Raw genomic sequence first — 14,124 nt, 5'->3', positions numbered from 1 at the left:
TTGGTTCCTTTTCTGTTGGAGCACATCACTTCAAACATTTCAGTGTTTATAGAAGAGTAGCTGACATTCATGATTTACTTTGTTACTGCCTCAGGATGAGCCATCTTGTGTCTGTGTCTCCAGTTTTAAGGAAAACTAGTGTTTAAGAGAACAGGTTACTAAGGTACTATGCATAGAAATGAGAAGAGGTTACAGGTACTATGCATAGAAAATTACATATTCTGACATATAAGTTTAGGTTTATTGGAGCATGTTTATTTTCTAGGGAAAAACTTTTAACAGCTATCAAGAGCCAATGGGAAAGGAATAGCTTTTCAATTCAAAGCCTCCTTTAATGTAATAGATTGTGCATGATGATAAGACATCACAGTGCTAAATTGGTCTCAATGCATAATTGTAGCAATTTCCAGAATTTCAGTTTCACACTAATAGAATTGTGTTTTATGCAAATTTAGACTTCATTCTCATTTTGGGAAAATGGCTCTGGCCTCCACATTAGACTTTGGACCATTTTTTCTGGATTCAGCTGAATCTGCCATTCTTTACTGAAAATATAAGTGTTGTATTAAAAAAAGAAAAAAAATCTGTTACTTGCTACAACTTTGATTCTCTGAGAATGCCAGCTTAAGAGAAACAGGGCTGTATGAATGTGGACTTAATTTCTTATGGGATTCTTGAATTTAGTAGAAGCCTCTGATTGAACTTGAGGCAATACAGTGCACTGAACATTCAGTCCACAGAAAGATTATTCTTGCCTGTTTGGATGCTGCTGTCCACAGATTTTAGTGATGGAACTGAAAAATACTATGCAAGTATGAATAAGCTAAACCAGCATTTTAAACACATTTGTGTTAGTGAAATAAATAATTGTGTTTACCCCAAAGTAAATTCTTCTCGTATTAAATTTTTTTTACAAAAATCTTGTGAGAACTCTTAATACATAAGTACTTGTAAATATTTTTCACATGAGAAGATGATACCTTTGAATTAACCTAATTATAACTATGTTTTATGCAGCTTTGTCCTGATACCCAAACTAAATTGAATGCAGCTTATGTTTTTGGAACAACTTATCAACAAAATGTAAGTAAGATGTAAAATGCTATTTTCAATTTTCAATTTTGAATTAAGCTGCCTTTTATGTCATTAGTTACTCGGTGCATGTTGAAGAACCTTTGGAGTTTAGGCATAAGCTGCAACATGGAGGTCTTTTTTGGGAAATTGAATTAAATTAGTGTGGGGGTTTTTTTAATTATTTAACTACATCACAAAACTTGTTTACTACATAGCATAATCACAGTACATTAAACTGGTGTTTGTATTTCTGAGGTTGCTGACTTTGTAGTGGAAGAACACAGAGCATGAATTGTGACAGCTATAGACTTTGTATCATATCTCCAAATTTTCCTACCACCCTCTTTGGGCTGTTTTCATATGGAAAGAAGGCAAATCCAGTCATGCCATGCCTGAATATTGTTCCCATTTACTCTTTACAGTATGCCCTGATTTTAGTGAATTCTGTGAAGAGATTGAAAATCTATTTTAATCGAACAGATGACTCATCAGAGGAAGGAGATTCTTTGGCTGTCTTAACTATGAAAAAACACTGTTGGGGTTTTCACACTTTACTAAACACCAGCAAAGGAAGAGGGAATAGAACACTAAATTATGTGAGCTGCAGAAATGGTTCTGCCAGTGATAAAGCATCATTAATTTTTGTCACTCAATGTGTTAGATGGGAAGGTGGTAGTCCCTTTGGCAATGGAGTGGAGAAAGAAACATCTTTATACAGCTCCATATATGTGCACAGCATCTCATACCTATATATTAATATTGTTTATTAACTCATCGAACATTGAAAACCATTCCCCACATGATGTGTTGAAGTGTGAAAATACAAAACTCTGGCTGCTATTTAGGTGGTGTGAAAGTCTTAGAAGGTAATAGCTGTCAAAGCTTACTCTGGGAAATTTAAAGTGTTTACCAAATAACATTGACAAATCTTTGTTAAATATTTTCATTTATCAAGATATTTAACAATATCTTTCATATTGTTTAATGTTTAATACATATTTCAGTATTTCAGATAGAATGAAAACATGTTCTATTTAGGAACATTGAACTAGTTGAGTAGCTTTTTTTCTTTTTAAAATCTTGAGTATTTGATATTGATTCTGTATTACCTGTATTAATAACAGTTAACATTGTTGGGTTTGAATAGATGCATCAGTAACTTACTGAGTATTTTTTAATATCATTTTTGTCCATTATATGCATTACTTTTTTTTCCTCTGTGGCTTTGGAGAAAATAGGCTTGACAAATTATAAGAGTATTTAAAATGCATGGTTGTTCACATTTGCAAAATGTTACCTGCTTTCACATCTAACTTCTTCACACAATCACAGAGTGGTTGAGGGAGTCAGGGACCTCAGTAGGCTGTCTTGTCCACAAGACAGACAGGGCCATGTAGGGCAGGTTGCCTATGACCATATCCACATGGTCATATATCCAGGGAATGACTCTACAGCCTCCCTGAGCAGCCTGTGTCAGTGAAAACCTGTCTTCTGATGCTCAGAGGGAGCCTCCTGTTTCAGTTTATGCCCAGTGCCTCTGGTCTTGTCACTGGGCACTGCTGAGAAGAGCCTGGCTCTGTCTCGCACACCCTCCCTTGTACAATATTTGTACACGTTGATAAGATCCCCTGAGCCTTCTTATCTCCAGGCAAAAGAGTCTCAGCTCTTCTTCATAGCAGAGATGTTTCAGTCTCTCCCTCCCCACAGTGGCCTGTGCTGGACTGTACCAAGTAGTCTAATTTCTCTCTTCTACTGGTGGGCCCTGAACCAGATTTCATGACTTCAGCATTTATGTTTCTTGACTTTAATGTTTACGCTGTTTCAAATTTTATGTCTGTGAGGTTTGCTTGGATATTTTTTCCAAATCTGTAAGAGCTTCATTCTTCACATTAGTCATTGTAGTTAATTGTAGTAATTTCGAAGAAGTTTGCATAAAATCATTAGTACTGGGTCATTGCTTGCAGGCAGCTGGAATACCTTGTCTGCCAGTACTTCAGTAAAGCATTTGACACCATTTCTCACAGCATTCTCAAGAAACTCTCTGCTCAAGGCTTGGACAGGTGCACTCTTCATGGGGTGAAAAAGTGGCTGGATGTCTGGCCCAGAGAGTGGTGAATGGAATTAAATCCAGTTGGTCAATGGTGGTGTTCCCCAGGGCTCAGGACTGGGGCTGGTCCTGTTTAACGTCTTTATCAATGATCTCAACAAGAGGATCCAGAGCACCCCTCAGCAAGTTTGCAGCTGACACCAGCTTGGGTGGGAGTGTTGACCTGCTGGAGGGCAGGCAGGCTCTGTAGAGGGATCTGGACAGGCTGGGTCAATGGGCTGAGGCCAGTGGTGTGAGGTAACAAGGCCAAGTGCCAGGTCCTGCACTTGGGTCACAGCCACCTCATGCAGCACTCAGACATGGGGAAGGGTGATTAAAAGCTGCCTAGCAGAAGACCTGGGATTGCTGGTCAACAGCCAGCTGGTCAAACATGAGCCCAGATGGCCAAGAAGGCCAATGGCATCCTGGCCTGTACCAGGACTGTGTGGCCAGCAGGATTAGGGCAGTGATTGCCCTCTGTGCTTGGCACTGGTGAGGCCACACCTTGAGTGCTGTGCCCCATTTTGGGCCCCTCACTTCAAAAGGAAATTGAGGTGCTGGAGCGTGTAGAGAGGGGCAAGAGAGCTGGTGAAGGCGCTGGAGTACAAATCCTATGAGGAGCAGCTGAGGGAGCTGAGGATATTTAGCCTGGAGAAATGGAGGCTCATGCAGGACCTTGATGATTCTGTGATTCTTTCTTTTGTGAAGAAGTAGGACAGATTCCACAATAATTTTGCAGGAAAGGAATCCACAGCTTGGCAAGCTATCTGAATAGTTAAAGTGATCTTTTAATTTTCACTTTTTTTTCTTGTAGTGCAAAATTTCAGTTTCTAAGATTTTATTGGATTTTGCCAATCCAGTTTTTTATGACCTGTTCCTTGAATATAATGGTGGCAATGGACAGCAACATCTTTGGGCCGTGCCAGTTTTAAATTTGAATCTTCAATACAATGAAAAGTTTGTTAATCAAGGTAAGATGGTGATTGTAACATCTCTATGAATTTAAACAATCTCAAAACTTCAAATAGAAATAATCTGTGTTAACTAGTGTTACTGTGTTGTGTTTAAAGATACCACAACACACCATAACTTGTTTCTATTTAAAAATTTAGTATTTGTGGTCAAGTTCTGATTGTTTTAGTGCAAGCTTTGGTTGCATACACCATTCCAATCAGTAATATGCATGAATAAAATAATCTCATTTTATTATATATTTGTATAAGTTGAAAATAAACAATTTTAGATTCTCAGTAGTTACTGTGTGTTATACAGTTATATTTGTTGTTTCTCATACATTTCATTCTTTTTGTGTGTGTGAAACTGTCATGTTTTCTAGGCAGTAATATGAACAACTGGCTTCTGACTCGTCGATTTTTCTTGGTGGATGCACTTAGTGGAAAAGAGAATGACTTAGGAAAACCACCAAGGGTAATTCGGATTGCTAGCAAAATAACAATAAGGTGATTAACTCATATAATATATAGTACATAGAAAATTAAGCCAATGTTGTACAGTCTGCATTTTATTGTCTTAAAGTTGTTTTGTTATGTATTTTCTAATATGTCTAATATGTAATACGTTTCACTTTTTCAATTGCATATTTGGGAATGGAATGAAATTCCATAGGTTGTTCTGATGAGTGAAAGAAAACAACCTTGACTTGTGGGAGTTAAAATCACCATGATTCCCTTCCAGGTACAAGGATCAGACCATGTTTGCATAATGCAAGTTAGCAGGTATTCAGTCTCCTCTTAGAAGCAAGTTTTGTCTGGAAAGACCAAAAAACTCCTCTGTTAATTCTTTTTCAACATGTGTGTTGCTGACTATACAAGGATCCTATTTCATACTCCACATTCTTTTTTGCAGTATTTTTACAACCAGTTGCCTATTCTGTTTTACAATCCCAGAATAGGCTTGTAGTCATTTAACTAAAATTGTGAGACTGCCTGTTAGGGTCAGTACTGATTGCTCATCTCAACTGCAATATATTTTGGAAGAAACTTTTTTTCTCCTTTATGTGATGTCTTCCTGTAAGATGCAGACAGGTAAAGATTGATTCAGGTATTTTCTTACAAGTAAACAATCCTTCCCATTACTTTTTTATATATTTCTGTACATGCCTTTGTACACTCCAGTTGTACATTTAAAATGTGAAGTGCCATGTTATTGAGTTAAAAATTCACATTTTATTGATCAGGTCGTTCTGTTCATTTAGGTTTTTTTTACAAATTTCATTGATTGCTTCCCAAGCACTCATCCAGTTGGTTTTTTATTAATAATCATGCTCTGTATTTCTGCAGTATCCGTCTGGTATCCCATACACAGAGAGGAACCATCTACCCTCCTCTCATTACTGTTGCTTACACAGATGTGCTTGTCCAAAACCCTGAAACCCAGAGTGTGATGGTGAGATCTTTGTGCCACCTTAATCATACTTTTAGTTCTGTTGGAATTCTGGTTTTTGGTAGTGGGTTATAAAAATTTAATAAGCAGTTTCTAGTTCTGATCAGTTTTGAAGTTATAAGTTTTTACTAAAACCTTTTAAAACAAATCAGGTAAAACTCTTACTATTTTCAGTTTATCTTCAGTCTTTTTTAACTTAAAACACTTGGAATTTGAAATTGGTTTTATAATGCTAAATTAGGCTACAGTTCAAATAAAATTATACACACAAAATAATAGATAAAGGACTCTAAGGAGCAAGCAAGTTATGCAAGGAATTAGTATTTTTATTTAGAACAATGCATTTAGAGGAGGTTGTTATGACACAAACATTTCAGATCACCTGTAGTTTACGTTAAAGTATTGGTAATATATTTAAAACATCCTTTAGTATTTCATCTTTCTGTACTGAAAACCACCAAATTCTGCTGTAGCAGATGCAGGAGGGACATTTCCTACTTGCCCTTTTGTTTGCCTTCATGGGCAGCAGCACAGATGTCCCATTCTTCTCTCTTGCTGGTATGTTAGATCGCACTGCTTTAAAAAGTAAAAATACTGATCTTAGGATGGTAGAACAAAAAACAAATTAATATTAGCATTTTCTGCTTGTCAGCCTTCAACTGTTCAGACTTCCAGTACAAATAGACATCTGGTTACAAGAAATTTGTGGTGCTAGAAGCATTCCTTGAGTTCCATATTAGTTGCATGAAAGCAAGAGAATTAGAAAGATAGAAAAATCAAGACCTTTTCTTTCCTGCCTAACTGATGTCTTTATTTAACCGCTGAGACAGCACTGTATCTAGAAAGTAATTAATTCAAATAGAGATGGTAGGAACAATTGTTTTCAGTTCCTCAATTTTCTGTCATATTATTTCATCCTTACATCTAGATCTCTGGGATATATTTGAGTATTGCCAATTTTGGATGTCTTGTTGTATTTAACAAATTTTATGCAACTACAAAGATACATTGAATTTTGTATGCAGTTTCTGTAAGCACTGAGCTTGTAGTAACTGAGGATATTTAGACTTCAGTCCAAGTGCAGTGATACAAGGAGGTCTGACAGGAACAAATGTTTGGGGAACACAAGATGTTGGGAAGGAGGGATTGGTTTTGGGGGTGGGGGTGATACTTCTTTTAAACTTAATTAGAAATAGTATTTATTATCACGCTTGTGTTAATTTTAGCTGTACAGTGATAAAGACTCAGGCCAGAATATTATAAAACCAAGACAAACATTTTCTCTTCCATGCACAAATTTTTCAGACCAAAGTCAAAAGAGATCTTAGATTAAATTTAAGCTAGAGGGAACAATTTTGATGCTGCATGACAATTTATATTTCATTCAAGCTGAAAAAAACCCTAGTATCTGAGCTGTGCAAGCTTATCATGATTTTGCATGTTGGTCTAATTACATCAAGGTTACCTTTAATCAGCTTTAATCAGTGAGAAAAGGGGAAGTATCACTGAATGTTTCCTCCTTTCAGGAGGAAAAATTTATGCACATTTGAAGAATTACAAATAGGCATAGCTGGTAACTTGCAGATGGCAGGCACCCATCCCCAGCATTACTGCTGGTAGAATCTGCAGTAAGAGTTGCACAGTGCATGCTGGTACTGAGCCTGGCAACAGAGCACACCAGGTCATCTGCAGTAAAACGGTGTATGTGGTACTTGTATAGTAGCCCTAGATGGGAATTCCCACCAATTAAAACTGAAAGCTGTCTATAGTGATTGTAGCACTTCAGAATTACTATGCATATTTACTTTTTGTATTTTAATATTCAGGTTTCTTTCGCAGTCAGCTATGAGATGAATCAGAGAGAGGCTCAGATTCAGACTGATGTAAGTTGTAATTCCCTTTAATTTGTCGATATAATGATTACTTCTATATTTTGTCTTTTAAAAATATCTGCAAATCGTTTTTTGTTATTTTCAGATTGCACTGGGTGTGTTGGGTGGACTGGCAGTGTTATGGTCTCTTCTCAAGACTGCAGGCTGGAAGAGGCGGACAGGAAGCTCTATAATTGACTTGCAGGTATGGACAGCTGCCAAGCTGAAATGGGACAGCTCTTCCTCTCTTTAAGGGCACCTTAGCTGTCATTCCCTATGATTGTAACAGTTCATTTTCCTAAGGTAACTGAAATAATTTCTAGCCTAGCTGCACAGAACTGTGCCCCAGAGTTAGGCTCACTTGAGGAAGTAGTTGTTTTGCATTCTGTTTGATTCTGATATTGTCATTGAGGAAAAGCTGCTCTGAAAATAGAGGTGTTTTCAGGGCTATTCTGATCAGTTGAGTAGACTCGTTTTGCAGATTAATTCTTCCTTGAACAACAACCAGCATGTAGGAGTTTCAGCTAGTGAAAATACCATAAATATATAACCACAGTGGAAAGCTACTTTTCAGGGCTACTTTTCAGTACTAGAGTTTCCTATGTGAGCTACATAGCATTTTCTGTGAATGCATTATGAGCATATGCATTACTTAATTAGTTTTACAGATGTCTACAGTGTGTTTTTATAATTGCAGACAGTTTTCAAGTTCTTACTGTTCTATGCTGGAGACCTTGCCAACGTTTTCTTTATCATCACAGTGGGCACAGGAATTTATTGGCTTGTATTCTTCAAAGTAAGTGTTCTTCCAGTTTTGGATGTCTGAAAACCGAGTAATATTAAATATATTTTTACATGGACATTAATTTTCTTTTTTTTTCTTTTTTTTTTTTTCTTGTCAGACTGTTGAGGCAAGTTCTATATATCATTCTGGTTTGTGTGCTTAAATTTTGTGTTCATCTGTTTCTTTTTCTTAGGATTTGTTGTACTTGCAGTCTGCTTAATAGTCATTTAAAATATTTTACACATTCATTGATCTTTTTCTGGAAAGTTTATTCACATTTTAGCATTTTTAATTATGTTGTCACATATCCCACATGTACTGTTTCAATGTAACTTTTCAATTATAGGCTCAGCAGTTTGTATCTGTCCTTTTACCTCTTCCATCTCAAGAAGAAGATTTTGTTACATACATAGCATGTGCGTTTAGTTTAAAGGTAAATAATTTTTTCCTCACCATAAAATACATGTCAGCATGCTTCTATGTATGTATCCTATTTTCAGTAGGCTTGTTTTTAAATATCTTGTACAGTTATTAGTTATTAGTTATTAGTGTGTGGATGTTATGTCCTAATAATTATGTTCTTCTGAGAATTAAGTCATTTTTCCATAGAAATTTATTTTGTGGAGTCTTTATAGGAAAATAAATGTCTCAAGAAGGTCACAAAAGAAAGACTGAAAAATCATTCTTTCAATGATAAAGGTACAAAGAAACCCAAATAAAATAGCATCAAATCAAGAGAACAAGTACTTCCATTTAAAGCAGAATGTAAGTGCTATGAGTTTCTGATTAGAAAGAAGAGAGATCCAAATAATTACATTCAAATATGTAGAATTCTAAGATCACTGCTCTGTCTTCATGGCACACACAAATATTGTATCAGTTGTGGATATTATACTGAATTGGAATTTGTAGTCCAGGTTAGTATGTTATGGGGAAATAGTCAGGTTTTTGTAATTTGTTACTTTGCTGTATTTTCTCCATGATTTTGGAGTTCACATTATTCCAAGCTTTTAAACAAACAAAAGATTATCAAAAATTGGTAATAAAGCTGCAGTCTCATGTACAATCAAGTTATTGCTTGTTATGTTTAATGAATAATCCATGCAATAACTATTCCTCCATCTTTGTGTGTATGCTGTTTCTGTCCTTTCTTTTCTCTCTTAGGCTCTGCAATTTTTACACTTGCTGGTTTCACAACTTGCTATTGATATTTTCTTTATTGACTGGGAAAGACCTAAGGGCAAAGTTCTTAAAGCAGTTGAAGGTAATTCAAACTGTGCTTGTTTGTATAAGCAGCTTTGGTGAAATTCAGATATTACTCTCAGATATTAAATTTTAGAGCTTACTATATGTACTCTTTTTAGGTGAAGGTGTTACTAAAAGTACTGCTGCACCTGTGAGCATATGGAGGACATACTTTATAGCAAATGAGTGGAATGAAATTCAGACAGTGAGAAAAATAAATCCTCTCCTTCAAGTGCTTGCAGTTCTTTTTTTTCTAGAGGTAATATTACTATTATTATTATTTATAATTCACAACCAGAGTGTAACATAAGGGTCTGATGTTTAATTCTTGCATTCTGTGTAGTAATAGTAAATCACCTTTAAATTCAACTGAAATCATGTAACTTAGTAAAATAATTATTGTAATGAATTTTGAAATTTATCTGTATGGATAGGTTATTGCAATATTTAATTAAGGAAGACTTAAAAAAAATCCAACCTTTAATTACCTTAGAGATCTAACAAAGATCTCTGAGGTAATGTTTGGGGATTTTTTTAAGGTAATGAGTTACCTTAAAGGGCTTAAGAGACTGATAAATCTGTGTACACACTCGATTCTTTATTTACCTACTAGCACCTTCCTGACACAGTCTACAGCTTTATTTCTGATTTCATATTTGTCTGAACTGAACTTCCTTCCTGCTAATTGCTGCAGCTGCCTTTTATTATGCAGGAAATAAAATGTCCCAGTTCTGTTCCCAATGGCAGTATGCCTCCAGTTACAGCTTCAGGATGTGTGAGAAACTGTGCTTTAACTTTTAAAAAATGTTTGGGTTTGTTTCTTTTGTAGTTTAGTAATTTTTTTATATTTTGGGAAGTATTCTTAAAGTGTGTAGCATATAGTTGTTTTTGTGAGGTTCTTATACATATTTTAACACTTTTATCCAATTTTATAGTCCTTTTAAAATTTTTCCTTTAAATTAAATAATGAAAGTCCTGAAACTTTCTTCATTCACTGTGTGAGCATTTTTGCTGTTGGTAAATACAGGCCAGGACCATCTTAGGTGGAGTTACAAGAGAGGGAGAAAAGAGAGTACCTGTTCTTACTGCACTCTGCAGTTATCTGAAAGGAAGATGTAGTGAGGTGGGTGTCTCTCCTCCCAAGTGACAAGCACTAGGACATGAGGAAATGGTCAACCCACCACAAGTATATTTTGGTGCAACTTCTGTTATGAAAGATTTTCACTAATTTTTCACCCCTTAAGTATTTCAACACATAGTTGAAGTTCCTCTCATATTTTTTATTTTAGACCTTTTCCTAGATTTTTTTTGTTTAAAAAATTCAACCATACAGATGGTGAAGGAAAATATATTTCTATGCAACATAAACATAATAAATCAGTCTTTTAAGAGTTGCAAAGCACATGAAAATTTGCTTTAACACTGGAATATATAGTACCAAAGAGCTGAAATTTGGTAGAAGTTATATCCCTATGCAGTACAGCAGTAGAATCTTTTGGAGTTTTCCAGTAGAACCCAATATTGACTTTTGGATCATACAGTTGAGCTCTGTCATGGTGAGCAGGCTACTATTCCCAGGTTAGTTTTACATTATTTTTTCTTATCTCCTGTTATGATGTAAACAGCAGAATCCTAATTAGTATTATTCATTCTCACCTGTTGTTATATTGACCTTCTTATCTCTTCAGGTGGTGGGATTTTCAAACCTGGCTTTAATGGATGCTTCTTCCAGTCTCTCAAGAAGCAGTGAGAGCTATGTAGCTCCTTGGAGCCGCATTTTAAGATTTGGTGTGTCTGCTGCACTCTGGATAGCCATTGCCATGCTTCAAGTATGTGAAACACATGACATCCTGAATTATCACTTTCAGGCTGATTCTTGGAAGCTAGAATAAATCTCTGGACTGTCCAAACTGCTTTATCGTAGCATAGGGTATGTTCTTAACTGTTATGCTTAGTTGTTTTAGCATAGTACACCTTTAGGGCTTAAAATGAATCTTCTGAGATATCAGACATCGGTCTTTGGATCAGAATTTTAATCCTCTCAAAGATGTGAATTTATGCACGTACTTTGTTTTATTTTAAACAAGTTTGAAGAATCTGACAAGTTCAAAATAAAAAGCAGGTTCTTACTACAACTTCACTTCTTAAAGGAAGTAGTATGTCAATCCCTTTTCATTAAGTCCAGTCCAATAGTGGCCATTACAGAAGTCTGTTTTTTGTGGGTGTTAAGTACTGAAATTAATTGCTTAATAACATCAAATCTGATGAACTAATGAAAGAAAATTTGGTTGATTTATTTCAGATTATATTTTTTGCTGTGATTTATGAAAGATTTGTTGAAGATAAGATAAGCCAATTTGTTGATTTGTGTTGCGTGAGCAATGTAAGTATTTCTGTGTCTCATCTCTGGCATTTTAAATAGAATAGTACATAAGATAGTGTTAACAATATTAAATAATATTTTTTTCATTTAATTTAGATTACTAGCTAACAGCCAAAGGTGATGTCTCCTTCAGCTTATTTTATTGATGAACTCTGCAAGATTTCAGTTAAACTTTAATTGGAAAATTATTTCAGAAGTATAGGTATCAATATGTTCTTTTAAACACCTGATTTTTAGGTTTTTTGGTTGTTTTTCTTTTTTTTAGCTTAAATTGGTTACATGTGCTGATAAAGAACCTAAAAATAACAAGTTGTAACAGAAATTAGGTGTGGAACCATTTACTGTCATTCTGTATACTGGTTTGTGTTTTAGTCCTTCTGACTTGAAACTTGTCTTGGTTTTATTTAATACATATATGTCCAGTTTCTTCTCCTATCTTGTGCTTGTTCCTCAACTGCTGAACTTCATTTTGTCCCTCTTAACAGTCACCACCTTTTGCATGCATTTTCTCTCACTCACATCTGAACTTTCTCTTTACAAATGGGTTTTGAAGCTTTGTACTGAAGGAATTCCCTTTTAACCAAAGAAGAGTGCAGTCAGAACTCATTGGATTACCACATTTTCCAGAACTTCTTAAAAATACTGTTTTACCTCTTTTATCAGTCTTTCCAGACATGGTTATTCCTTTTCTGTGAGACACCTATGTGGTACCTGGATTGTAGAAAAGAATTCATTTTGGAGTTTATGTGATATATAATCATTGCATCATACTGAATGAAGTTCTGTTAAATGCAGTCTTTTAGGAGTGCAGCTGGAATCATGCATATGTATTATGTAGCACAGAAATAACCTTTGAATAAAAAAAAATCTAATAGCTTTAATTTCTTGTCTCAATAGAATTAGGCAGCAGCAGATCCCTGCTGTTGATAAACTAAACTTGAAGCTGGTATGTGTTTCTAGTTACATATAGATAAAACTGATCAGTAAAAGAGTTGCTAAATATTTATCTCCCATAATTTTTTCGGTATCTGCCTATTTTGTATTTGTAACAGGACTGGCTGGTTTGACTGGTTTTCGCTATGAATTCAGAAGATCAAAAATAAAGTTGTAATTGTTGATAAAAGTGTCCTCTCTTCCCTCATATCTTAGATTTCAGTGTTTCTCTTGTCACACAACTGCTTTGGTCATTACATCCATGGTCGCTCAGTGCATGGACATGCAGATACCAATATGGAAGAAATGAATATGAACCTGAAGAGAGAAGCAGTAAGTAAAAGTATTCAAGTTTATATCTGCTCAATTATTTATTTTATATAAAGACCCCAACACCTTTGCATTATATTTGCACTACACTGAACCATGTTACTTAAAGATAGCAGCTGTTAGTATGTGAATACATGATTCAGTAGTTCTTTCAACTAGCTCATCTTTCTTTTTCTTCACTATTTCATCTTGTTATTTCTTCACATCTCAAGGATATTAAGTTCCTGTTTCTCTTAAAAAGTTTTTTTTCATGTAGTTAAGAACCCTCTTATTATTATGTAAGCTTTTCATAAGGTCACAGCCACATTCAAAAAGGTGCATACCAAAAGGCTTTTGTAAAGAGACAGATCTGAAACACTAATACAGAAACTTGTAATCTGCCAATCAGTTCCTTTATTCCATCTTTTCTACTATGGTGATACAACCCATGCTTTATAGAAATTAATTTGTATAAGTATTTTTTATAGTTTGTCATATGTTATATCTTTGCTGCAAGCTCAGGCAAATATAAAATGTCTAATACAAGATCAGAGACTGCATTAAATTTCATGACATCTTGTTTCTTTTTAGGGACAACTATGAAAGTACCTTAAATAAGGATATTGCTATTTCAATGCTAAGTAGACAGAAAAGAACATAACCATGTGAAAATTAAATTGCAAACACTGAAATACAGAGGAATCTTATTAATAATGTTTTTAGGTGTTCCTACAATTTTTTTCCTAAGTGCTTATTTTAATACGATTCTGGGAAAAACAGGGGGTTTTCCCCATGGAGATGTTGATTTTTTTATTTTCTTGCGGTTTCTGAGATTTAATAAATGTGACCTGAAATAGACATGGAAAAAGTCAGGAATCCAAACAAAGAAACAAAAAAAGTGAGACAAGTATAGAAGAAATGATAGACCTAAAAGAAAGGTCTTCAGAATAAATATCAGAATATGTATTATTAGAAGGTAATAAACCAAACACAGGTGAAAAGAGAAATTTGACTTTGTGACAGCAGGGGTCAGAAT

The 14,124-nt window shown here is 35.0% G+C and overlaps 1 protein-coding gene across 2 annotated transcripts in view; it reads left to right on the top strand.

Moving 5' to 3' along the window:
• The window catches only part of TMEM67 (transmembrane protein 67), a 30,365-nt gene that overhangs the window by 11,922 nt on the left and 4,319 nt on the right, over positions 1–14,124 (top strand). Inside the window, exons 11-23 of one of the 2 annotated variants that reach the window (XM_063172478.1) lie at positions 1,018–1,083; positions 3,975–4,131; positions 4,497–4,620; positions 5,461–5,566; positions 7,390–7,446; positions 7,541–7,639; positions 8,132–8,230; positions 8,565–8,651; positions 9,383–9,482; positions 9,583–9,722; positions 11,152–11,292; positions 11,766–11,846; positions 12,996–13,112. In XM_063172478.1, coding sequence (XP_063028548.1) covers positions 1,018–1,083; positions 3,975–4,131; positions 4,497–4,620; positions 5,461–5,566; positions 7,390–7,446; positions 7,541–7,639; positions 8,132–8,230; positions 8,565–8,651; positions 9,383–9,482; positions 9,583–9,722; positions 11,152–11,292; positions 11,766–11,846; positions 12,996–13,112 — 1,374 coding nt within the window. The remainder of the gene's footprint in view (positions 1–1,017; positions 1,084–3,974; positions 4,132–4,496; positions 4,621–5,460; positions 5,567–7,389; positions 7,447–7,540; positions 7,640–8,131; positions 8,231–8,564; positions 8,652–9,382; positions 9,483–9,582; positions 9,723–11,151; positions 11,293–11,765; positions 11,847–12,995; positions 13,113–14,124) is intronic. The other variant, XM_063172488.1, reaches the window with a different exon arrangement.

This window comes from Melospiza melodia, chromosome 1 (assembly GCF_035770615.1).
Source record: "Melospiza melodia melodia isolate bMelMel2 chromosome 1, bMelMel2.pri, whole genome shotgun sequence".
Lineage (NCBI taxonomy): Eukaryota > Metazoa > Chordata > Aves > Passeriformes > Passerellidae > Melospiza > Melospiza melodia.
The sequence above is the reverse complement of the archived record's forward strand: the minus strand, read 5'-3'. Positions and strand labels throughout refer to the sequence as shown.